The sequence below is a fragment of the Pan paniscus genome, chromosome 10 (genome assembly GCF_029289425.2).
Source record: "Pan paniscus chromosome 10, NHGRI_mPanPan1-v2.0_pri, whole genome shotgun sequence".
NCBI lineage: Eukaryota > Metazoa > Chordata > Mammalia > Primates > Hominidae > Pan > Pan paniscus.
Window position 1 is genome coordinate 50,015,930 of NC_073259.2, and position 27,416 is coordinate 50,043,345.

Sequence of the window (27,416 nt, forward strand, 5' to 3'; positions counted from 1 at the left end):
GGTAAAGCCTTCATTAGAAATTATGGACACACTGTTTAGGAAAAAAAATGCTAACATCAAAAGTGAGGCTGGCATTTGGTAAGCTTTCAAAAGCACAGCTCTGCAATTGTTTCAGCTTGATTAACCATTCACACCTTTGCATTTGTTTTAGAAAACTAAACCATCTGCAGTTTTTGGTTAAAAAAAAAAAAGTCTTTAAAGAGTAAATAATGCTGTTGGACACTGCAGTCTGTTTTCCCTGTAGGTAAACAGAACAAGAGCTAGAGTCCAACAAGCTGGCAAATAATGTTTTTTCAAAGGAAAGGAAATGCTAAGAAGACAGAGATTTTAAGGCAGTAACAGATATTCCATCTGAAGAAGACTTAACACTTTCAAACTCAGCCTTCCACTTCCCATGGCTGCAACATTTGGTGATTAAGGATTGCCATTCACCATTTCTGCTGCTGAAATATTATCTCAGAACCAATATAATTACCTACCCATAAAATATTTTCCATTTGCCGCCCCCATCTCCAATCAGCCCAGTACCACAGAAATTCTCTGCAGATTTCTTCCTCCCAGCACTAAACATCAAACATGCATCACCCCAGTCTCTGAGGCTGCTGGCGTCTTGTATTCTGCAACCCTTGCTCCTCCTCACCTTTTTTCTCTACTTGCACATTAGCTACAATCTGCCAGCCAGCTGTACCACAGCAAGGATGCCAAAGACCAGGGCAGACACTGATGGCCACTGACAACATGGTCAATAATCACTTTCCTATTGTGTAGAATTCCTATTGTGTAAAATCTTTGTAATTGACTTTTTCAGGGCTGCTATTTTTTTTTAAAGTTCCCAAATGCAATTTAATTTTTGCAATAATGTTTCTAGAGTTTGTTATTTTCCAACTGTACTAAAACACCCTAGACCCAACATTTAAACCCCAACAATATATGATTAAATTTTTTAAGATGCCATGGCAACCAAAGATTAAATTTGAATTTGAATAATAGAACTCAGACTGCCTTAAAAATTGTCTCTCAGCTGAAAAGAATACTAATATAATTTTGTGTGGAGGCTTGTCAAGTGCTTTCAAGAAATGTCAAACTATATTTTTAGCCATGGAGTTTGCTTAATCCCATAAGACACTATCTCGCCTTTATGTTGACAAATGAACAGGACTGAAATATCAGGGATCTGAGCTTCTGTCAGGATCCACTTCACATCAAAAGTTGTTGTCCTTGAGCAGCTGTTTTGTCAAAACTTTCGAATTAAAATCTGCACTTGCCTTTATGATTCCCCTGGGTTTACTATTGAATTCTTTTGTTGTCACACCTGAATTGACTCCAAGCTTTACTTTTATAGACAAGTCAATGAAATGTTGTGGAAACATAACGCAGAGGAGAGGTCCTGATAATTGTCACTGACTAGGAAAATACCATCTTTACTCAGCTGCTTCCCAAATTTGCTTCCTGAATTACATATCTGGCCCAAACTCCCTTTCCTTCATGTTTTTCTGCATATAATCCATTTTAGAGAATATAGCATTCATACTTCAATAAAATCTGCTACTTGGACTCTACTAAAATAAGCAGGACTAAAAGTATACACAAGAAAACTATTTGGATGAGTATCTAATTTTTGCCTCAAATACTCATAGACTTTAGAACTCAGAACTCATCAGGATGGAAAATTATGAGACAAAGTTTTATGGCAAAACTCAAATTATCTACTTTGAGTCAAGATTATATTTTAAAGTTTTGCATTCCTCAATACTTCTTTTTCATCACTTATTTTAATAAATGGGACTATGATTTGCCTGCTCAAGACTGTCTTACCATCTTTTGAAAAGTATACCTAACATATAAGCATTCCTTACAGAACACAAACTTTTTATTGTGTTTTCATCACATAATTCATATAATTCATATTTTAATTTCTATAAGCAGAGAAAATTGTAAAATGACATAACACTAACATCACGTATATTTATAATTCAGAGTGACCTACTTACAGCCGACCTCATTATTTTTTTAAAAAGGCTGTTATGTAAAATAGTGATTATACAGTCTTGGTATCAGTTCCTGTTTGGCTAAGCTTTGGAAATGACACTACAGCAACAATAAAAAGATGTTAAAATTAGTAAAAAGTCTTCATTCAGAAAATCCAAATTGAGAACGATATTTTAAGATGTTCTAATGTATGAAACACTGTAATTTTTTAAATTAAGTAACACTAACAATATTAGCAGTCATAATTCCACATGCTTTATCTTTTATCTCACAGCAGTTCACAGCCATATCCTCTAAGTAATAATTACTAAAAATAAGCCACCCCCTGAGCAAATGGCAACAATACCTATTAATGTTTAATAAGAAGTAAAGAATCAAATTAAAGCACATGAAGAATTGGCGGAGCAGGTCATTTGCTGGTGGGCAGGTATCAGAAGAAAGTTGATGTAGATGACACTTTATTGCAATAGGCAAAATTATAAAAGGATTGTTCTTCATATTATGAACTGAAAGCGGTGGGCTGGCGTGCTTGTCCTGATAACTAGAGAGAGGAAAACTTAAATATTATCTGAGCCAAAGCCTGGGCATAGTAACATCTGTCAGGTTTTCCATGAAGGATGGTAGAATATAGCCTTGGGAAAAGGGGAATACACTGTGAGCATCAAAAGGAACCCAGAGTCAAAGTTGCTCTGTAAGAATCCCACAGCAAGTTCTAGACTTAACTCTGGAGGCTAGGTAACATTTACTGAGCACTTATATTGCCTTGTGGCAATGTACAGGCCCTTGGGGTGCTGCAACCCAAAAAGAAAGCCAACCCTCTTCATATCCATCTTACCCTCATGCCTGCTTGTTGTATAGTCTTCCAGCACCAAAAGATTCTTTCTCCTGGTTTCTCTTCAACCTTAATATCTGATAAGTATGACCCCATAATATCTGATTTTGACATAGAATATGTCCAAATGTTCCCATGCCAAACTTCCTGGAACCACCTTAGAGAAACAGTCCCTACATTTTTCTGCATTTTAGAATCTCTAGGAATCTCTTAAACATTCCAACACCCAGACTACATGCAGACAAGTTAAACCACTATCCCAGAGTGAGACACAGGCATCAGTAGTCTTTGAAACTTCCCAGGTGATTCCAGTATGCAGACAAGTTTGGGAATCACAGTCTTATGAAATTCAGGTAAAAACTGATTAGAGCACCCAACTAAACAATAAGCTCTGTTCCCTAAATCTATATATAAACTGCTTAAGAGATTTACAAATATTGACAGCTTAATGATATTTGTATTCATTTAAGATTTCCACAATGCATATTAAGTACGCATCTGCACACACTTTCCTGATGAGAAACTAAAGCTAGTAAGTTAGTCAACAAATACAGCATGAACTTGAGGTCTCTCTGAATCCATGCTGGTAAGGGCTAACCTGACTACTATAACAAGCATTTAATTAACACTTCAGTAAGTGTTATTATGAAAATGCTTTTTGCCTGCTTGAGCCTTAAATGTTTGGGTGGAATTAGTGCTAAGCAGTACAAAGATTCTGGTTGTTCTTATCAGCTATGATTAACATGCAGACAGTCCTTGTCTCCCCTGAATTTTAGTCGACAGAACAGGGAGAACCAACCTTTTACAGGATGGATAAGTTTAAGGGTGTGATAGAGACATTACAACATGGCACCTGTCCCAAACTCATGCCCTGTGCTGTGCTGTTCTTGCAACATTCATACCATAATCAGTTTCCAGATTAATGTGCCCTGTTTAAAAAGCACAAAGCAGTTTCGATGTGTCGGCTGGGCTGGTCTCCAGCTCCTAACCGCGAGTGATCCGCCAGCCTCGGCCTCCCGAGGTGCCGGGATTGCAGACGGAGTCTCGTTAACTCAGTGCTCAATGGCGCCCAGGCTGGAGTGCAGTGGCGTGATCTCGGCTCGCTACAACCACCTCCCAGCCGCCTGCCTTGGCCTCCCTAAGTGCCGAGATTGCAGCCTCTGCCTGGCAGCCACCCCGTCTGGGAAGTGAGGAGCGTCTCCGCCTGACTGCCCATCGTCTGGGATGTGAGGAGCCCCTCTGCCTGGCTGCCCAGTCTGGAAAGTGAGGAGCATCTCTGCCCGGCCGCCATCCCATCTAGGAAGTGAGGAGCGCCTCTTCCCGGCCGCCATCACATCTGGGAAGTGAGGAGCGTCTCTGCCCGGCCGCCCATCGTCTGAGATGTGGGGAGCACCTCTGCCCTGCCGCCCCGTCCGGGATGTGAGGAGTGTCTCTGCCCGGCCGCCCTGTCTGAGAAGTGAGGAGACCCTCTGCCTGGCAACCGCCCCGTCTGAGAAGTGAGGAGCCCCTCCGCCCGGCAGCCACCCCGTCTGAGAAGTGAGGAGCGTCCTCCCTCCTCGTCTGGGAGGGAGGTGGGGGGGTCAGCCCCCCGCCCGGCCAGCCGCCCCGTCCGGGAGGTGAGGGGCACCTCTGCCCGGCCGCCCCTACCGGGAAGTGAGGAGCCCCTCTGCCCGGCCAGCCGCCCCGTCCGGGGAGGTGGGGGGGTCAGCCCCCCGCCTGGCCAGCCGCCCCGTCCGGGAGGGAGGTGGGGGGATCAGCCCCCTGCCCGGCCAGCCGCCCTGTCCAGGAGGTGGGGGGGGCGCCTCTGCCCGGCCGCCCCTACTGGGAAGTGAGGAGCCCCTCTGCCCGGCCAGCCGCTCTGTCTGGGAGGGAGGTGGGGGGATCAGCCCCCGGCCCGGCCAGCCGCCCCGTCCGGGAGGGAGGTGGGGGGGTTAGCCCCCCGCCTGGCCAGCCGCCCCATCCGGGAGATGAGGGGCGCCTCTGCCCGGCCGCCCCTTCTGGGAAGTGAGGAGCCCCTCTGCCCGGCCAGCCGCCCCGTCCGGGAGGGAGGTGGGGGGGTCAGCCCCCCGCCTGGCCAGCCGCCCCGTCCGGGAGGGAGGTGGGGGGATCAGCCCCCCGCCTGGCCAGCCGCCCGGTCCGGGAGGGAGGTGGGGGGATCAGCCCCCTGCCCGGCCAGCCGCCCTGTCCAGGAGGTGGGGGGGGCGCCTCTGCCCGGCCGCCCCTTCTGGGAAGTGAGGAGCCCCTCTGCCCGGCCAGCCGCCCCGTCCGGGAGGGAGGTGGGGGGGTCAGCCCCCCGCCCGGCCAGCCGCCCCGTCCGGGAGGGAGGTGGGGGGATCAGCCCCCCGCCTGGCCAGCCGCCCCGTCCGGGAGGGAGGTGGGGGGATCAGCCCCCTGCCCGGCCAGCCGCCCTGTCCAGGAGGTGGGGGGGGCGCCTCTGCCCGGCCGCCCCTACTGGGAAGTGAGGAGCCCCTCTGCCCGGCCAGCCGCTCTGTCTGGGAGGGAGGTGGGGGGGTCAGCCCCCGGCCCGGCCAGCCGCCCCGTCCGGGAGGGAGGTGGGGGGGTTAGCCCCCCGCCCGGCCAGCCGCCCCGTCCGGGAGGGAGGTGGGGGGGTCAGCCCCCCACCCGGCCAGCCGCCCCGTCCGGGAGGGAGGTGGGGGGGTCAGCCCCCCGCCCGGCCAGCCGCCCCGTCCGGGAGGGAGGTGGGGGGATCAGCCCCCTGCCTGGCCAGCCACCCTGTCCGGGAGGTGAGGGGCGCCTCTGCCCGGCCGCCCCTTCTGGGAAGTGAGGAGCCCCTCTGCCCGGCCAGCCGCCCCGTCCGGGAGGGAGGTGGGGGGGTCAGCCCCCCGCCTGGCCAGCCGCCCCGTCCGGGAGGGAGGTGGGAGGATCAGCCCCCTGCCCGGCCAGCCGCCCTGTCCAGGAGGTGGGGGGGGCGCCTCTGCCCGGCCGCCCCTACTGGGAAGTGAGGAGCCCCTCTGCCCGGCCAGCCGCTCTGTCTGGGAGGGAGGTGGGGGGGTCAGCCCCCGGCCCGGCCAGCCGCCCCGTCCGGGAGGGAGGTGGGGGGGTTAGCCCCCCGCCCGGCCAGCCGCCCCGTCCGGGAGGGAGGTGGGGGGGTCAGCCCCCCACCCGGCCAGCCGCCCCGTCCGGGAGGGAGGTGGGGGGGTCAGCCCCCCGCCCGGCCAGCCGCCCCGTCCGGGAGGGAGGTGGGGGGATCAGCCCCCTGCCTGGCCAGCCACCCTGTCCGGGAGGTGAGGGGCGCCTCTGCCCGGCCGCCCCTACCGGGAAGTGAGGAGCCCCTCTGCCCGGCCAGCCGCCCCCTCCGGGAGGGAGGTGGGGGGGTCAGCCCCCCGCCGGGCCAGCCGCCCCGTCGGGGAAGTGAGGGGCGCCTCTGCCCGGCCGCCCCTACCGGGAAGTGAGGAGCCCCTCTGCCCGGCCAGCCGCCCTGTCCGGGAGGGAGGTGGGGGGGGTCAGCCCCCCCCCCCGGCCAGCCGCCCCGTCCGGGAGGTGAGGGGCGCTTCTGCCCGGCCGCCCCTACTGGGAAGTGAGGAGCTCCTCTGCCCGGCCACCACCCCATCTGGGAGGTGTACTCAACAGCTCATTGAGAACGGGCCATGAAGACAATGGCGGTTTTGTGGAATAGAAAGGGGGGAAAGGTGGGGAAAAGATTGAGAAATCGGATGGTTGCTGTGTCTGTGTAGAAAGAGGTAGACATGGGAGACTTTTCATTTTGTTCTGTACTAAGAAAAATTCTTCTGCCTTGGGATCCTGTTGATCTGTGACCTTACCCCCAACCCTGTGCTCTCTGAAACATGTGCTGTATCCACTCAGGGTTGAATGGATTAAGGGCGGTGCAAGATGTGCTTTGTTAAACAGATGCTTGAAGGCAGCATGTTCGTTAAGAGTCATCACCACTCCTTAATCTCAAGTACCCAGGGACACAAACACTGCGGAAGGCCGCAGGGTCCTCTGCCTAGGAAAACCAGAGAACTTTGTTCACTTGTTTATCTGCTGACCTTCCCTCCACTATTGTCCTGTGACCCTGCCAAATCCCCCTCTGCGAGAAACACCCAAGAATGATCAATAAAAAAGAAAAAAATAAAAAAATAAAAAAAAATAAATAAATAAAAAATAAAAAGCACAAAGCAGGACTCCCTGTCAGGTGACCAAAGGGCAGAATTTCTGCTGAAGTTATATCCTACTTTGCATTAGTGATATTTTTGTTGTAAACTGATTTTTAATGCTTCTTTACAAGAAACACGATCTCTGGTTCAACGCAGCTCCCCTCAACTCCTCACAGACCCTTTTATCTCATACCAGATGTTTCACACTTTTACTAGATGAGCCTGGCCTTGAGGGCATTTGAATTTGCAATGCTGGTATTTATTATTTATGCAAGTTTAACAGAGAAAGCCACTGTCACTCATTAAGACCTCACCACAAACTGATGACTTAAGCTACTGAAACATGGTTGGTAAGATTTGAACAGACCAAAAGGTATTGCAGAACAAATTATACACAGCATGACCACTTGCCAAACCAGCAAGTCTAGGGAGGGGCTGGCTGGAACAAGACCATTGAGAGATTAATAAGAGAAAGTTAACTTCAAATGCAATGGTATTTTGACTCAATTTTTACCATATTTAATACAGTCCAATGTTTACTCCTTACTAATTTGTTATGACTTTACATGTGTTTTGTATATATTTGTTAAGTGAATAGATTCATGAAGAAGTAAGAGAGACCCTCAGTGGGGTTTTGGAATACCAAAGGTCTGTAATTTTGCAACATCAAAATTTGATAAAATATTTAAAAACTATGTATACAAATACCTTATTTCATGAGTTTTGTTATCTCAAAATGTTTGTTGCAAAAAGGTGGCTGAATGGAGGAAAGAGATGATTATCTTAAGAAATATTTGGACAAAAATAGTAGCAAAAATAAATTTGGACTATTCCTCATTTATTTGTATAAGCTCTGCACTTCACAAATCCCTTGACACCAGAAAAAACATGTTCTCAAAGATATTATGGTCCACAGAGATAGTCAATTGAAGGTGTCACCAATTTTAGAAAGATAGCAATGGCATTACGATAGAGACTTGTAGGGCTAAGAAAGTAAAGTATGCAGAAGTACCAGGAATAAATATTCTGCTTATTTTTTTAAAAAAAACATATAATCAAAACAAGGGGTTTTTTTTTTTTAGATATATAGCATATTGTTTGGGGGAAAACTGGTTCACTTTGCTAAATTTTATTTAAGTAAAATAAAATGCCTTCTTTTTTTTTCAAACTGCAACTTAGATTTGCCAAAAATCTTCCTTGATTCTATGATTTTTCGTTCAAACTGAAAATGTCAAAGAGAAATTAGGATAATTACAACATAAGAAAAAAAGCACTTGGGTTTTGAAAATTATTAGGTTTCATTTTTCTTCAATAGCTACAGGTTCATAGTATTTTTATGATGTATTTTAAAATCTTTACGAGAGGTGCTGTTCTTTCAATGAAAACAGATGGCTTCTCTCTAGGTTTTCTGTTTCATCTCACTCTCACTCACTTGACTCATAGACATTACTTCTCATATATCCTCTGGTCAGTAGTCAAGAACAATTTGGAATTCTTAACATGGCCCACGTGGTGTCCTACTTTCTTTTTGTGAGTCCTTGTCTATAGCATTTAAGAAACTGTTGATGTGGACTTTATCTTCTGTTTTAACTGATATCTTTGGAAATGGCAGAGATATTTATTTGATCTTACACTTGACCAGTAATTTCTATTGCTGTTGCATGCTTAATTGACTCCTTATGCAATATCATGTTCCAAAAGCTACTTAAGATGTTTCACTGAGCAATTTGGTAGACTAGTGAAGGATCGTGGAGGCATGTCCAGGTCTGAGATAAAGCTTAACATATTTTGTCAGCCAGGAAAAAAAGAAGTTATTTATTTCCTAATCAGCTTTCAGATATATAAGAGAAGAATATATCCCAAACTTAGTTTTAGGAAAACTCTTACTTAATCATTTCTTATCAAATATTGTATTCCCTGTGTTCACTCAAATTACTTTAATCTCTTGAAACATAATGAAGCTTTTATGAAGCAACAACAATAAAGCATAAATACAAGATACTTCATTGCTATAAATCTCTTTCTGATGTTTAACTAAATATGGTTAAAACACGTTTAACTAAAAATGTGGCATACTCTATGAATATAAAAAACTTTACTGCTCTAAAAATCCGTGGAGCAAACAACTGCTAAAGAATAGCAATTTCATAAAAACACTTAGCACTTAAGTAACCAGGAACTGCAATATCTATCTTAAACAATAATAAGATAAAACTTATTCTTTTACTTTTTTCCCATTCCAGAAATAAGATGCTTTCCACCATCTTTATCAAAAGGGAATAGGAATATAGGAATTTAGGAATTTTCTAAAGTTGAAAATCAACAGTTTGGCTGAGACGTGATGGTTATATCATTTCGTGCCTAAAAATATACTCACTTCCCCCATCTGATGACAAAATTCAACAAATTCAGTTGACATGTAAGCAGAAAAAAAAATTGAACCAAAATCTATGTCTATATGCCATATTGGATTAAGATCTACTATTAAATATTTGCAAGAAAATTATTCAGTTTATCAGAATAGTATGTGAAAACAATAAAAACTTTGGAACCAGATTGCCTGGGTTATATTCCAAGTTCTGCCATTCATACTGCCGTATCTGTGTGACCTTGGGCAAGGGCAAGACACTTAACCTCCTAAGCTTCAGTGTCTCCACCTATTTCAGGGATTTTATGGATGGAAAATCAGTATGTATCTGATATAAAGTTAATGATACAATAAAATGAGTACTCATTAATATTAGCTGAGATTAGAACTTGAAATATGAAGCTATGTGCTTCTTTTGTAGTACTTCTGGAATTAGTCGAATGACTCCCCTGAACATTTCTTTTACCTTTTAGTTAGCACCTCCTGCAGGCCCAGGATGATTCTAAAATATGTGTGTGTGTGTGTGTGTGTGTGTGTGTATGCACTATTCTTAAGTATATATAAATATATACTTAAGAATATAATTAACGAATCAGGGGTAGGTTGAGGTCAAAATGGTTCCATAAATATAATGTATATATTGTATTTATATAAATATAATATATACATTATATTCATATAAACATAATGTATATATATTTACGTGACACCATATTTATATTTATATTATATACATTATACATATAATTATAAATATAAATATATTTATATTATATATAGTATATATATTTATATAAATATAAATCTTATATATAATATTTATATAAATATAAATCTTATATATAAGATTTATATAAATATAAATCTTATATATAATATTTATATAAATATAAATCTTATATATAATATTTATATGAATACAAATCTTATATATAATATTTATATAAATCTTATATATAACTTTATATATAATATATTATATATAAAATTTATATAAATATAACTATTATATATATAAATTTATATAAATATAAATTTATATATATAAATTTATATAAATATAAATATTAGATATATAAAAATTTATATATAATATAAATATTAGATATATAAAAATTTATATATAATATGAATATTAGATATATAAAAATTTATATATAATATGAATATTAGATATAAAAATTTATATATAATATGAATATTAGATATAAAAATTTATATATAATATAAATATTAGATATAAAAATTTATGTATAATATAAATATTAGATATAAAAATTTATATATAATATAAATATACATAAATATAAAAATTTATATATAATATAAATATAATATATATATAAATTTATATATATAAATATTATATATAAATATATAATATTTATATATAATATAAATATTATATATAAATATATAAATTTATATATAATATAAATATTATATATAAATATATAAATTTATATATAATATAAATATTATAAATATAATTATATATAATATAAATATGATTATACATTTTATATTTATAATTATATATGATAAATATAATTCTATTTATAATATATATTATAAATCTAATTATGTATTCTAAATATAATTATATTTATAATTATATATTCTAAATATAATTATATATTCTAAATATAATTATATTTATAATTATATATTCTAAATATAATTATATTTATAATTATATATTCTAAATATAATTATATTTATTATATATTCTAAATATAATTATATTCATATTTATATACATAAATATAATTATATTCATATTTATATATTATAAATATAATTATATTTATATAATATATTTATATTTTATATAATTATATTTATATATTATATATATATATTATATATATTATATATATATTATATAAATATATTATATATATTATATAAATTTATTTTTATATATATTATGTGAATATAAATATATAAATAATATAAATATATAATATACATTTACATTATATATTATATATTTATGTTTATAATATAAATATATATCTATAATATAAATATATGATTAATATAATATATATTACATATTTAAACATATAATATATATTATATTTATAATAATGTTTATATATAAATATATACTTATATTTATATAATATATAAGGTAATATATTATAATATATAATGTTTATAATATATATTATATATTAAATAATATTAAATATATATTATAATATATAATATATTAAATATAATACAATATATATTATATATAAACATTATTCTAAATATGTGTATTTAGAATAGTTCTCGGCCCACAAGAGGCACTAAATAAAAGGTGAAAGAAATGTTAAGGGAGCCATCCAACTCCTAAACATACTACTAAAAAGCACATAGCTTCTTTTTTCAAGTTCTAATATGAGCCTATATTAACAGCCAGCTCTCATTTCATTATATCATTGACTTTCAAAGAGGAAAAAATCAAGTATCAATGCCTCCTGGGCTTTATTCAAAGTTCTTCAGGTAAATGGTGGATAAATACTGCTTTAAACATGGACACAGGAAGGGGAACATCACACCCGGGGACTGTTGTGGGGTGGGGGGAGGGTGGAGGGATAGCATTAGGAGATATGCCTAATGCTAAATGATGAGTTAATGAGTGCAGCACACCAACATGGCACATATATACATATGTAACAAACCTGCACGTTGTGCACATGTATCCTAAAACTTAAAGTGTAATAATAATGAAAAAAAAAAGAAAATTCCATCAAAAAAAAAGGTGCAGAACTCTACGTTAGAAAAATCATAAAGAATATGTGGACAAAGGAGGTACCCAACTAGAGGAAGTATAAACTAAGTAATAGAAATAAAGTATAATGGAATTGGAAGAAGCTGAAACTAAGTTGGGGATGAAAAAGATGAAAAATGAGCATCCCCTGTCTCTGGTGGGAATGTCTTTCTATAAGAGATGTCCTCAGTTTCTTTCATATCTTAATGTAGTTCATTCAATACCTAGGTGAATTTTCCTAGGTGCCTTTCATATTCTTGGTGAATATGAATATAAAATTTATATTCCATAAATTTTTAATAAATGAATATAAATTGCATACATATACCTATCACATACTATGGAATTATTTGATATTTTGATGGGCATTGGCATTAGGAGACTTACAGTGAAAGCCAGAATTTGTGCCTCTGTTCTTAAGTGTCTATACATTATAGTACAACCTTTTTTACCCGGAAATCCTTTTTTATTCCAGGTCATACTCTATTTTTTTAATTCCAAAAGTCATGAAAATTAAAAGACTCTTGATCATCATTTAGGATGCTATCTGAACACAGGAAGTTAGACTCTCCTGCCTTATTAATTTTTTAGCTGGAACTTATTATTTTGAAGGAACATGAAACACAAAGCTAAAATATTTATAGAGACATTAAAATATTTATACATGCAAAAGCAAAATGACCACATTTACTTCCCTCGAAACTTCCTAATGAGCAAAAAGGAAATGCAAAAAATAATTTCCCTTTTATGCTCTTTGCTTCAATCAAATGATCAAACAAACTGATTATTATTAATTTTTTTTGGCAAGTATGGGTGCCACTAAATCTGCCGTCCTTGGGTTTTGTCTGTGCGATGGTCCATGTTGGTGTCCCACTCACAACCTCTTGACCTACTGGAGCACTCCATTGCCCAAGAGCACAGGCCCAGGAGATCAGGCTGAGGGCAGACTTTATGTGACACCATAGAACTATATCTTTGCTTGCCTCCTTCTCTTTCTCTCTCCTGTTTCTCTCATCTCTTACAGATTCCCCAAGAGTACTTCCTCTTTAAATCTTGTGCCCCTAAATCCCTGATGCATGCTTTTTTTCTTAGAGAACCTCACATAACACGAAATCTTTATAGAAAGATAGTGTAGTAATTAAATGCTTGATCCAGTTTGTATTTTCACTGTATAAGTAATGAAATGGAACATACGAATGTACCAAACATGAGGTTAACTAATCAGGGGTAGGTTGAGGTCAAAATGGTTCCAATGAACAGGCAGAGAAAGACAGCAAAAGAGAAAGACCCAGAGTAATGTTCAGCTCTTAGGTCCAGCTCCCATGGCTAAATATCTGGTTTGCACCCTTCCATTTCTCATATACATGTGTTCAATGAGTTTGCTCATCCTGGCCTTCTATTCCAAGTTTCATGGTTTAAATTTTTTTTCTATTATGAAGTTCAATAAAACTGTTATTGCTACTTTATTTCAAGTGCTAAATCAAATTCAATTATGCTTCTTATTCTGTCATTTTGAAACATCAGTAGAAGAGAAATAATTAGAAAATTGGCACTGATTATAATATGCATTGTCAAAATCAATTCCAGACAGAATAACAAGCTAGATGTTGGTTATATTCCAGGTTACTGTTCATTCACACACTTAGTGTTTGTGAAATAGTCCACAAAATAGTGACATGTATAAACTAGAAAATTTTGAACTAAACTATTTTTAACTTGATAAAATGAAAATAACACAAACAGTTAACTCCTTTCCTAAATAAGTGTGCAATAAGCATAAAATGACAATTAAAAACATCACCACATTTTAGGTTGTATGTTTATATAATTATAAATTTTATTTCATATTATCTATATTTAAGCTAGAAGGAATACTTTATGCTCAAACACTGCAGAAATATTTCCTCCCTCTATTCTGTTCTAGAGTTGTAAATGAATATTAACCCTTGATGTAATGGTATTTACTCTCAAGTATATGCCATTCTTTAATTCTCTCTGTCCACTGAAATTTAACCAATTTTCTATCTTATGTAGTAATCTCTTCTTGCTCACATGACTCAAGGGACATATCTCAACCCAGCTTCCTTCTGCCCCAGAGCTGGGATCAACACAGTGCCACTGAGAGCAGTAATGACCATTCGAAGAATGCACTGGCAGGATCTGCAGAGCTCAATCTTTTCTTTATACTCTTTGCCATTTACACTCAAGAATGACATCACCATTTTGGGAGACTTACACTGGCAATTCATCACTTCCATTCAAGAGTGTTCACAAGCATGTGTCCCTGTGGTTCTGGGAACAAATTTAGTGTGAAGAAGTGCATAGCCTGGTTGAGGTGGGGTAGGGAGAGGAGCAAAGCAGGGTTAATATATATGATACCCTGAACAATATAGCTGACCTCCTTCCACCTTTATAGGATTCTAGAATGCTCATTTTACAATAATAAGTCACAAAACTGAACCAGAAAAAAGAAATGAAACAGTGCTTATGTGCTGTTATGATCTATTTATTCTTTAAATAAATATTTCTTGAGCACCTATTTTATACCTGGTTCTGTGTTGGGTGTTAGGAATATAATTATAAATATTATTGACATTGTAACTCCCCTCAAGAAGCTTCTAGTCAAGTCAGGAAGAGTTTTTAACTTTTTCTCTTAACTAGTATGAACAGTCTTTTGAAGCAAAGATAATAGCAGTATAAATATTAATGATAAAATCTCTCTGAAAAAATACAAAGTGTATGAAAAATAAGACAGCAAAAATTGTCACTCAAATATTTAGACAGATATTGCAGTACTTATACATAAAATAGACACAGTTAAAATAGAAAGGTAAAATATATTTCTAAAAAATACCTTTTTTCTAAAATCAACACATTTTTTCTAAAATCATATTCTTGCTAGATCCTCAATACAGAGAAATAATTCAGCAAAAATTACAACTTATTTCTTACTATATTCCAACTACAAAGGCTATGTTTTATTAATCCAAAAGCATTTTTAGTGGTTAAGCTTGTCTGGCTCTAATGAAACTCCAACTTTCAAGGGGAAAAAAAGTCCATTAAAAATCACACATAATTTTATAAACAGACGGTCACTATAAATGCCTTAAATAAAAGTAAAGCCAACTGGCAAACAACTAAACTGACTTTTTCCTGTTTTATGTGTCTACAACATCACTTTATGGTAAAGCCTTTGCTAGTAGTGGCACATATACATAAATTCCGACAGATAATCCTAGGGCTACTATGTTAAAGCCATGCAATGTCCTGTGACTGTTAGAAGTTGATACACACAGTATATGGTTTTCAGGATGAAGGATGCTTTATGATGACTTCAGTGTTGGCTAACAGAATTGTCTTTTTCTTTTTCTTTTTCTTTTTTTTTGAGACAGAGTCTCGCTCTATCACCCAGGCTGGAGTGCAGTGGCACAATCTCAGCTTACTGCAACCTCCGCCTCCCAGGTTCAAGCCATTCTGCTGCCTCAGCCTCCTGAGCAGCTGGGATTGCAGGCATGTGCCACTATATCCAGCTAATTTTTGTATTTTTAGTAGAGATGGGGTTTCACCATGTTGGCCAGGCTGGTGAGCTCCTGACCTCAAGTGATCCACCCGTCTCAGCCTCCCAAGTGCTGGGGTTACAGGTGTGAGCCACCGCGCCCGGCCTAGAGTTGTCTTCTTAGGTCATGGCTCAGTTTTACCTTATCTATACCCCTCACCCCGACAAGAACCTCAAACCTGGAGTCTGATGCCCTGATTCTATTGTGAGTCATACCATTTACTTCTGTAAGATGGAAGCAACTAGAACAGGATGTACCAGGGGCTAGAACAGGGGATTATTAGGCATAGATCAGCAGAAGTGCTTCTTCTCTCTGGCATTAAATTAAGGGCAGAAGCAAGTGCCATCATGATGTCCTTGGAATCCCCTGCCACCTTAGACCTCATCAGAAGCTGAAGCAGCAATGGCAAAACTGGGGTAATGTGATATGGAACTGGCCAACTCTCCTCCAGCTTCTGACTTAATGGCACAGTGCACGGGCACATAGGTGGATACCTGGAAATGGTGTCTCGTGAGACACCCCATGTTGTTTTATTTACAGCTTCATGACAGAGCTTTTCTCTGATCCTGCCCATAGCAAAGACCCAGCTCAATGTGGATTACATCGCTCAGCACTTTACGTATTTCTTACATATTAACCTATTTTAAAAACCTATTTGACAAAAGAATTAGTACCCTTAACCCTGAGTTATGTATCTCTTGTCCTCTGCATGGGGAGTACCACAGAGCCAGGAAAAGTCAGAGCTGCCTAAGAAATTGGACCCAGTAGAGCTTGAAGCTCTGTAATGTGAGGGCCAAAGATACTTCTCATATTGGTTGACACCATCCTTATCTTTGGGTCACATTAATACTGATATGCCTTTTAAAACTATGAAAAAGTTTTGAATTATTTCCATAAAAGAAAAATCCTCCATTTCAGAAATATATAAAAGACACACTTTGATTGTTAATGTAAATAGTTGCTTTTCCATGACAGTCACCCTCATCATTGATATTCATTTCACGATGAGAATCCTATAGACAGATGAAGGTCAAGGCTACGTTAGACTTCTCTCATGAGGGAAAATATTATTTTTTTAAATGTTATCAATATACACATATGTAGACATATAAATATTTATACAGAAACTCACTGCCCAATCAGTGAATAGAAATGGGAATAGAAATGATGTGCTCTGGGAATCCTCCCTGTGTGACTATATTTTAAAATCAGGAGCACTTGGTATTTCCTTTGCTATTTCTATCCCTGTGACTAATGTGGAAAGGTCAATGTTTCATATAACATAGCATAAAGAGACTTTGGATTCTCTTCCAGCTTACAGAAAGGCCCCAGGGGGTTAGGTGACTTAAGATCACATTGTGAGGTTCAAACTAGAACACGGTTTTCTTGACTCTCAATCCAGTCTTAGTTCTGTGATGTAGCAGTAATCTTTCATATAGAAAAAAGTGAAGTTATCAGGTTAGCTAGTAGAAATATAAGACATTAAAGCAGTAAAATTAGAAGAAACTATGAAGGTCAGCCAGACCTTGAAAGGAGACAAAGATCACAGGCTGAACTGTGGAATTATTTGTACTCCCCTTAGCCAGATGAAAGCGGCAGACAAGTGCAGAATAGAAATCCAACCAGGAAGGGTTAAAGGTCTTTGGTCAAAACTCTACCATGCATTTTCCTCCTAAGGGTGCTGCAGCAATTGGACCCCTCCCTATGGTTAAAAAAGAAAAAATGCTAATTTAAAAAATAATAATGATGAACCAATAAAGAGAGGCAGAGCTGTATATGGTACAGAAAGCAACATCTTGAAGAAATGGCTGGGGAAGAATTGGATAGAATTGGGTTAGAAACAAACAATGTTGCCATAGTGGAAAAGAAAATGATTTATGTAATAAATGGCTGGCATGAGCCTGCAAACTTCAGCTCCTAGGTCCTGCTGGTTCATTGTTTCTCCTCTAACTCTTGTCAGGTTCAGTATAAGAAAAAAGTCAGGAAGCAATGTACCATATCATCTTAGCCTCCTGCAGCATTGGCGATTGAAATAAACTCCAGACACTCTGGACCCCAGGCCTGGGATAAGGTGGGCTGCTCACACTTATGGGGCTCAGGAAGTCTAGGCATCCTGAGGTTTGGATCAATGACTTGGCCTTTGCCATCCCCTCAAAGGACTGAGCCAAGCTAAAGTGATGAGAAGCCCCACAATGTGCACAATGAAGCACTTATGTCTACCTTATACGTTAGCATTTTAAGTCACATCACAGGGCCACACATTTAAGCTTTACAGAAAATATGTAACACAGGAAGGAACTATTAATCCTATTTGATAAATCTGCAAACTGAGCCTCCGAGAACTGTTCATTATTTGTGGAAGGTCGAACCATAGGTGGTCAGGTCAGATAATTCAAATTCCTGGACTCTTAATCTAGTTATCTTTTCCATCTTATTAAGCAGATTTGCCACAAAGTGATGTCAAAATCACGATGCATAATTAATGTCAAAAATTTTTTTAAACATCCCCTCAAATTTCAAGGAAGTTACGTTTTTCAAAGTTTATGTATCTCCTCCTAAAAAGCTTTTTCCAATGGAAAAAAGAAATTTTTCTTTTTTTTTTTCTTTTTGAGATGGAGTCTCGCTCTGTCGCCCAGGCTGGAGTTCAGTGGCGCGATCTCGGCTCACTGCAAGCTCGGCCTCCCGGGTTCACGCCATTCTCCTGCCTCAGCCTCCCGAGTAGCTGGGACTACAGGCGCCCGCCACCACGCCTGGCTAATTTTTTGTATTTTTAGTAGAGACGGAGTTTCACCGTGTTAGCCAGGATGGTCTCAATCTCCTGACCTCGTGATCCGCCCGCCTCGGCCTCCCAAAGTGCTGGGATTACAGGCGTGAGCCACCACGCCCGGCCCGGAAAAAAGAAATTTTTCACGTGAGGCAGCCTGTTCTCAATGTCTAGCTTATTCTAATTGCTATTTCTAGAGATTACAAATAAATCATTTTTCAAGTTTACATTTTAAAGTTAATGGAATAGAATCCATACAGTAATCTGTTCTGTTAACATTCTAAAAATCAACAGAGGTAGGTGGAGGCTCAAAAACAGGCCATACAAACCCTTTGGTAGTTACTTGATACTCTTCCTGGATGTTCTCAGTAGGAGCAGTTAAGCTACAACTGCTTCCTGATCCTGGAAAGCACCTGTTCCAGGTAAGAAGCAATCAATAGAAATGGCAGGAACTCTTTTGTTCCTACCTACAATATCTACCTACAATATCTGGGACATATCTGCAGGGACATGTCCATGCCAAGTCTTGTTTGAGTCAGGCATTATCTGCCTTCTGGTATAACTCCTCATTTTCAAGTGAATAGACTAACAAAGGTAATTAGAATCAACTGCATTTATGAACGGTATTAATGAAGTGCTCCATTTTTATGGGAGTTATGCTCTTTGCATTTTGTGAGTCTCTCATAAATTTATAGAACCCAGAGCCTTCTAGCAACATGCTGTCTTTAAATTTTAACCCAATGATTAAAAACAGAAGATACTTTATTGACAGATGAGCTCAGCAGGAGACATGTTTGTCTGTTTGTTCCAGGCTTATAGTAACAAGGAGTAAGAAAATACAAAAGAGATTAAAAGAGATAATACTCAGAACTCAGTTACCATTATATTAGTAGTTCCAATGAGGAAAATAAATGTAGAAAACGATTTCTTAAATTGCTAAAAAAAATATTTCATATGGTCTTCTGAGACAGGCCAGACCACATTCCTTACCTGAAAATTGTACATGCCTTAAGAAAAAGCCAAAATTATTTAGACAAACAAAATTATTTATAACTTCACAGGGAGAATTTCTATTAATGTTATGACTGTATATGTTTATATGCTCAAACATACATGTGTGTTTAGATAGGTAGATGATAGATAGATAGATAGATCGACAGATTCTGGTGGAGTGCCATTACTTGTATTCTAATTGCATTGATTTTTTTTCTGAGGTCCACAGATATTGGATATAATCTCTGGAATTATCTTTACTCATAAATTTGTTTCACTCAAAGAGAGGTAATTATTTTACTCTACATCATCAAAAGCAGTGTCTGTCCAACACTGTGAACATGTCTTCCGTTTGATGTTTGAAATGGGTGAAGTTAAAATTTTCTTACCATCCAAGCTGTGACAAAGTCCCCCATCCAGGTCCCTACTGCAGCTAATTTCATGAAACTTTCATTTCGGATGCCCATATAGTCTGTAATGATATATGCTCTGTGGAAACAAACACACAAGACATTGTCCGGACTCAGAGAGTCATACAGTTAAGGCTTTCTGGTTCAGCAACAGGCAAAGGGACTTCTCCCATTCTCAACAAGCTGTCTGGCTCTTGTCCCATCACATATGCTTACAAATCTGGAAGTCTAAGAAGAGCTCTCAGGGTGTCTGGGTCATTTTCAATTATACTTGAAGACTGAATGTGGCTCCACCAATTACCATGTGCACTTCATATTTGAGCTGTACGACTAATGACAGCTTTTGAAAAATCAAACAGAAATACTTAGCCAAGGTATTATTGCATGCTCACTCAAGTATGAGCAGAGCAGAAACACTTCCTAAATTGGAGTAACTTCAAAGAGGAGAGAAGAGCTAACTTTCCTTCAGTTCCATCAAATCAAAACAATTGGAAAAATGCTGGGATTAGGCTTTAGATATAACATCATACCTGAATAACGTTCAGAATAATATCGAGATTTAAGAAAAATTTCCATGCATAATAAAGCAGTACGAAATTTGATCCAAATATGTGTGATTTAAATTATTACTGAAATATAAATAAGAAAATGTAATTATACCATTTACTTTTTGTATAGCTAATTCCTATTTCCACTGATCATTAAATATTAGTATTAAGACCATGCTTACTGTTCATCAGGCATTTTCATTTCTACTTTTTCATTTAATATTCAAGAAAACACTAATTATTATTTTTCTAATTTTGCAATTTCTCTGAAAAAACTGGGACTCAGATCACATAACTTGCCCTATTCATATCATATAACTAACGAATGGTAGCTAGGTGACAAATTTCTCTCTCCCTCTTTTAGTTTTTATTTTACTCTTCAGTTTTTGTTCACTTAACTACTTTTATCTTAAATTTTGCTCCTTTTCTTATACATAATAATACCTGTACAATTAGAGTATTGGTAAAACTTAATTCTTCTTAATTTTAAAATACATCTAATAGATAACGATTGTTCATTATTTATCTACTGAAATTATGAAGAAACATGTTTTTGAAGTCACTGAGAGGTAAACTATCTCCAATTCAGTTTTTTCTTTTCTGGAGTTATTTCAGATGGTTCTGTTATCCATAAAATAAACAGATATTTAACTAGTTTTATTTAACAACAAAAGCAAACTTAAAAATTCTTAACATAACTCTTTTTCAACAGACTTCATTCACCTACCTTGGAGGCTCTCTGTAAGTGTTTTAAGGACAACCCCAAAATTCTGGATCTCCAATTCCATGGACTTTGATAGTAGCCCAAAATTTATAGCTACCATAAATTGCATGCTTATAAGGTGCCAAAGATAGTTATTACCACTTTAAATACAGTGTATACATCAACTCTCACACTGGTACAATGAAATGTATTATTATTCCTAATTCACAATATGAAATTGAGATTTACAGAGTTTTTGCAACTTGCTTAAGGTCAAGCATCTGGTAAATGGACAGGATTTAAATTTAAACTTGATTGACTCACAAACGCAGAAATTTAACCACTAAGCAACATCTTCTTCTTATAAGTGTTAGTGAAGATATAAAACACAACAAATATCTACTCTGTCCACAAGTAGCTTAGTAGATGATAAAAATTAAGACTTATTTCCCTTTAAGATAAATCCTAATAAGAAGTCAAGAATAGTATGCAGAACCTTTAGCTCTCCAGAGCAACCATCAAGTCTTGAGTTTCAATTCATGTTGAATTCACCAATCAAAGTGGCGTCCACTTGAAAGCCCCCAAGTTATTCACTTGGACAACTTGGTGTAGCACCATTCAGTACCATGATCACTGAACAGCTCTTGGTCAGTGAACTCAACATTACTATAAAGGATTAGCTCTGGTAATTGCCCAGTTCTTTCAATGATACCTAATTTGAAGAACTTGTTCAATGCCCCACCTGTCCACTTTTCCAATTAGTTCTAGAATATCTTGGGGTAGAGTGGAAATTTTAGGGTATATTCCCTGTAATTGCATACATTTGTATAAGAGAAGGTATCATTCTTTTATTTTACTATCTAAAAATAGAGTCAGGCGGCTGGATACACTTGCAACAGATCAATCATCCAGCTAAGAACTAAAAAAATAAAAACCAAAACCACCACCATACTCTGGGGCTTTTCAGAGGGAAAAGGGTGGGAGAAGAGAGAGGATCAGGAAAAATAATTAATGGGTACTAGGCTTAATACCTGAGTGATGAAACAATCTGCAAAACAAACCCCCATGACACGAGATCATCTATATAGCAAAACTGCACGTGTACTCCTGAACTTAAAAGTTTTTTAAAAATGCAAAAAATGTCACAAATTTGGTATCGTGGAGGTTACTGACAAAAGGAGTTTTAATGAAGTGGTGCTACTGTACATGTGTATACAATTTGAATATATGTTAATCAAAAGTGTTAACACTGTTTAAATAATCAAAAAATTAAAATTGTTGAGGCAATGAAGACTAGAAAAATCAAGATGCCAGATTAGAGAGAACTGTGGAAAGTTAGAACTGTGAAGAACAGACAACATTGGAAATTTAAGGAGCCAAGATCCTAGTGAGGAAGGAGAAACCCAGAAGACAGCATGACACACAGCTGGTTGCCTTTCAAGACACTTGCCAAACCTTTCTGAACTTGTACAGGAAGGAGACTAAAAGACTAAGTAAAATCTCTAAAGAGCATTAGGGAGGTTTGGCAACTTCCTCATATTGAGGACTCTATTAGAGTTCAGAACCAGCTAGAGAATGTGGTCCAAGAGAATACAGCCCTCTGGAGGGCTACAGAAAACCAGAGATGGATGAATCCTTGATGAAAGTATAAACCAGCCCTTACCCAGGCCATTTGATGACCGGATTGTGGTGATCAGCTTCTACTGTCTCCACTTAACAAAGGAAAAAGTAAACGTTTTGTGGAAAAATAAAATTTTGTTTTATCCTCTACACACTTTTATACATAATATCTGTCCATCATTCAAAAATTACTAGGATGTCAAGAAACAAGCTCCTATCACTGAAAACCAAGAGAAAAACTGTCCAGAAGAATAGGAAGCTATTTTGGCTATCTTGTCTACTGTTGATTCTCCAGCGGAGAATTAATAAATATTTGTTTAAATTATGATTTAATAAAGTGACCCAAATCATTCATATTTATTTATATACGGCATGGGTAGATCTCCATACATTAAATCCTAGAAACAGCAATAAAATGAGATTGAATCATGAAAAACTTTTCCATGGAGGAAGATATTAAAAACTTCTAAAAATTGTTTTGTGTGTTCACTTTATCTCTCCAGCTACATTTATAGCTTCTTGACTGACTGGAAGATAACTGTCCTGTATTCACCCAGAGTAATATATCAGCACAAAATAAAGTATCCTTGCCTGTGGCTGTGGACATATGATAAGTGCTAGATGCTATAACAATGCAGATGAGATAGTACTGACAACTTATGAAATAACTAATATACTTAAAAATGAAGAATAATATATAAAGACTAGTCATTATTCAGTAATTATTCTTATTTTTGCTGCTTTGGATAAATATGAAGAAGAATTACAAATATGCAGACCTGTCATAAAAATTTTCAGCTACTATTTCACTCATTTGCATATCCATTAACATTTAACAAGATTTCCTGGTTGGATTGTAAACAACAAGACAGGCATATATTTATATTAGCAATTTTAGCCAGTTTGAATATCACATTGGACTCTAGAAAAGTGAAATTGTGAGGTTTCATATACCTAATGATTTGGGCAAGTAATTCAGAATTAAACTTTATTTGCTAAGAGGCACAATTAAAGTTATTTTGTTTGGTGCATTAGCTGATTATTTTAACAACTCATACATCCTTTGTTTTCTTTTATGCTTTATTTGTTTTCTTTTTTCCACTATCTAGAAAATCTTGCAGTTCTACCAGCCTTCTAAGTAACTATTGATCATTGATATAGGCTTTTAAGATCCTAAATAAATTTTTTCTCAGCCTCTAACTCCAATTATTTTTTCCTCGAGATTTAAACCTTAACCATCAAATCCATAACAAACATGTGGAGATTTCAATATACAAGATCTGGAAAAGGCTAATTATCATAACATCTTGACAATATGAGATACCAAGCCTATTAAAACCTGTTGCAAAATGACTAAACTAAACAGACTCTAACATGAGCAAAATAGTCAATAAAACTATAATATGGTGAATTGGTCTTACAGTAAGGGTCTTGATCACTAGCAACAAAAGTTCCAGTTCACTTCAGTCTATTAGTCATATATAAGTGGTTGCAGTCAATGCCAGGTGATTTAGTGGTTGAGTCTGAATTTTAACAGGAGGCAGTACACACAGATCACCAAACCAATATGGATCCATGCTTCACTGAAAACCCATCTGTGGCCAGCTGGATTCATAATGTCACAGCTGTCTCTCTCAGCCATGTTTGGACAACATAAATAAGATTGGGGGCTTCACACACAAGTAAATCATGGGCGAGGAGTTGACTTGCATGAGTACAGGTCTGCATTAAACACACTAAAACTAAAGCAAAAGCTCTAAGGATTCTTAAGGCATTAAAGTGAAAATTTGTCACTACAAAATGCCAGGAACTAAACCTAGATTTTTAAAATTAACCTTTCCTCAATCATTTTGTGTTTGTAATGAAATGATTAACTAGATTAATGACTCCAGTCACTTACTCGACTATTATCCAAATAACCACATTATAGTATATTTGCTCAAAATCTCCAGTTCTTGATTTAAAATACTTTGATGGAGCTCAATACATGTGTAAGGACCTTCCAGGCCAGACCTATGGTTTGAAGCTATGGGGCAAGATCCCCTGGAATGTCACAAAAAAGCTGCAGACAATTGTTAGCTGTAGCCTGTAATGATTAAAATTGCATCTGAACCTAACAATGGTCACTGATAAAATCCCAACTCAAATTTCATAACTTTAGCCATTAATTCCCTCTAAGTTCTATAAGGAAGACATATCTAAGAAGACTGGAGACAGAGTATCATTAACCAAGCCCACCCTCACTGTGAATACATCCAGCATACATCAATTCTTTCTTCCATTTCTTGCCTTACTTCAGCCCATTCAGTGAAATTCATTTGTGCTGTATACAGAAACATTAGTATTACATCAATTTCTCCCTTTCCTTTACTCTCAACATTAGTGATTAATCACTAATGTTACTTCTGAAAGGCTCTCAAATCTATGCTGTTTTTCTGTCATCACCACTATCAATGTCTAAATTCTGTCCATAATCATCTCTAATCTGAAACTAAAGTAATAATTTCCTATTCTTTTGTAACTATTTCCACCCACAGTAAATTCTTTATTGACACTATGGGGATTTCTAGCAAAGAAACAGGGCATACTGGAGAAGCAGAAGTCCTGGAACCAGAAAAGATTAAGCTTGCAACCCACCCCATACCCCCATGACTTGGGACAAATGATCAACTTTGATAATCATCCATTTCCTTATCTATATAGTGGGAATAAAAATACCTTTCCTTCCCAGGGGTTTATTGGGGAACACATGATATAAAGTATGCAAAGCTTCTAGTACAACTATTTCATAATATGCATGTAAAAAAAGGTAAACTTCTGGCCTACTGGCTTCCATTTTTCAAAATAATATTGTGGTCCCCAATGTCACAGGGTAAAGCATATGATTTGGTTTGGCTGTGTCCCTACCCAAATCTCATCTTGGATTGTAACTTCCACAATTCCCACGTGTTGTGGGAGGGACCCAGTGGTAGGTAGTTGAATAAGTGGGACTGGTCTTTCTTGTGCTCTTCTCGCAATGGTGAGTGGGTCTCATGAGATCTGATGGTTTTAAATAGAGGAGTTCCCCTGCACAAACTCTCTCTTTGCTGGCTGCCATCCATGTAAGATGTGACTTGCTCCTCCTTGCTTTCTGCCATGATTGTGATGCCTCCCAGCCATGTGGAACTGTAAGTCCATTAAACCTCTGTTTCTTCCCAGTATCAGGTATGTCTTGATCAGCAGCGTGAAAATGGACTAAGACAACATGGGTAAGAAGAACCTCCACTCTGCAAGGCATCTTCATTTTTAGACTCATCTCCTTACATTTCAGAATCTCCTTCTTTCAGGCCCTCCTCCTACTAGGAAATCAATCTCACCAATATACCACCATTTCATAATACACTTATAATGGCTGCCCAGAATGCTCTCTTTATTGTCCCATGCCAATCCCTGTCTTCTGGCTTGAGATTACTAACTCAGTCTGTCCACTGAGAAACCTACCGCCATTACTTTTGAAAGTTATCGCTTCCTTAGTGTTGTCATAATACTTTGACTATACCTCTATGTTAAATCATTTTCCCAGAGTATTTTAATGATTTTCTTACATTGCCCCTCTCTCCCATAAGATTTACTTCAAGGGTAAAAAACATGTATCTTTTTTTTTTTTTTTTTTTGGCAAATGGAATTCTTGGCCCAGGGTATAGTATGTTTTAGGAATGCAATAAATAAGTAAATGAATTAAGTAGTAAATTACTTAAATCATTTGACATCAGGGCCAAAGTAGGATGAGTATAAAAGCATAAAAGGTAAAAGCAAGGATTTGCAATACAAGATAAAATAAAAGCAAACATCAAAGACAAATTGTGTGCCATGTAATTATGATGCTCTAACAAAGTTAGAATAGAGCGTTATTGTATCATTTTTATTACCTCTTCTGGAATAAAAAGCTAGAGGCTAGAATATAAATAAATCAAAATAAAGAACATATCTTTGACTTTCTGCAACATATGCTGTAAATTTACTTACTTCGAACGTCAGTTGAATAATTTAAAAAGTAAAATATTGAAAATCTACTTAATCATATTAAAGTATTTTTTTAATGAGATTACTTATCAATACATGATTTAGTGCACCAATTTGCTGGCACAAACAATACCAGAGCTACACAGTAAAACACATTTATTTTATCCATATGTAAAAAAGGAAACAAAATGTATTCCACTGCCCTTCAAATGGATACTGTAAAACTACATTTGTTGTGTGTCTTTTAAAGTCAAAATATAAAGGTCTATAAGGTTAAAAAACAATATAGCCTCAAAACTAATTCTAAAGTCCCAGATTTTGTGTGGTTATATCCCAAGTTTCTTTCATAGTTTAATTCTTTTCTTTTATCAACTTCCCAAACACTCCAGGAATATGCAATCTAATTTGATGCTCTGAATAGTTCTGTCTTCTACCTCTAATGAAGTAAACAAATACAACAAAGAGACTTCATTTATCTTCACTAAAGTTATTAGAAAAATGATACAGATAACCAAGCTTTAAAATCCTGAGCTTGTTGCTAAGAGAACCCCAATAAATCCCCAAAGGAATCCAGAGAGTCACAAATTACCTGAAAGTAATTTCATAATTAATTTAGTCACATTTTAATGTTAAATAAAATTAAGTGTTTAGAACTATTCAAGTAAAATATATACAATGCATTGCCATAAGTTTTTATTATTGTAAAAGGGAATTGTAAGCTAAGCCAGAATGGCATTCATTAATTTAC

General features: G+C 37.8%; 1 protein-coding gene across 4 annotated transcripts in view; it reads right to left on the minus strand.

Moving 5' to 3' along the window:
- The window catches only part of TMEM117 (transmembrane protein 117), a 554,287-nt gene that overhangs the window by 232,251 nt on the left and 294,620 nt on the right, over positions 1 to 27,416 (minus strand). For 3 of the 4 annotated variants that reach the window (XM_003825747.4, XM_063593086.1, XM_034935994.3), the window contains one exon: positions 19,775 to 19,874. The exons of the other annotated variant lie outside the window; for it this stretch is intronic. In XM_003825747.4, the coding sequence (XP_003825795.1) occupies positions 19,775 to 19,874 (100 nt within the window). The remainder of the gene's footprint in view (positions 1 to 19,774; positions 19,875 to 27,416) is intronic. 4 annotated transcript variants of the gene reach the window in all.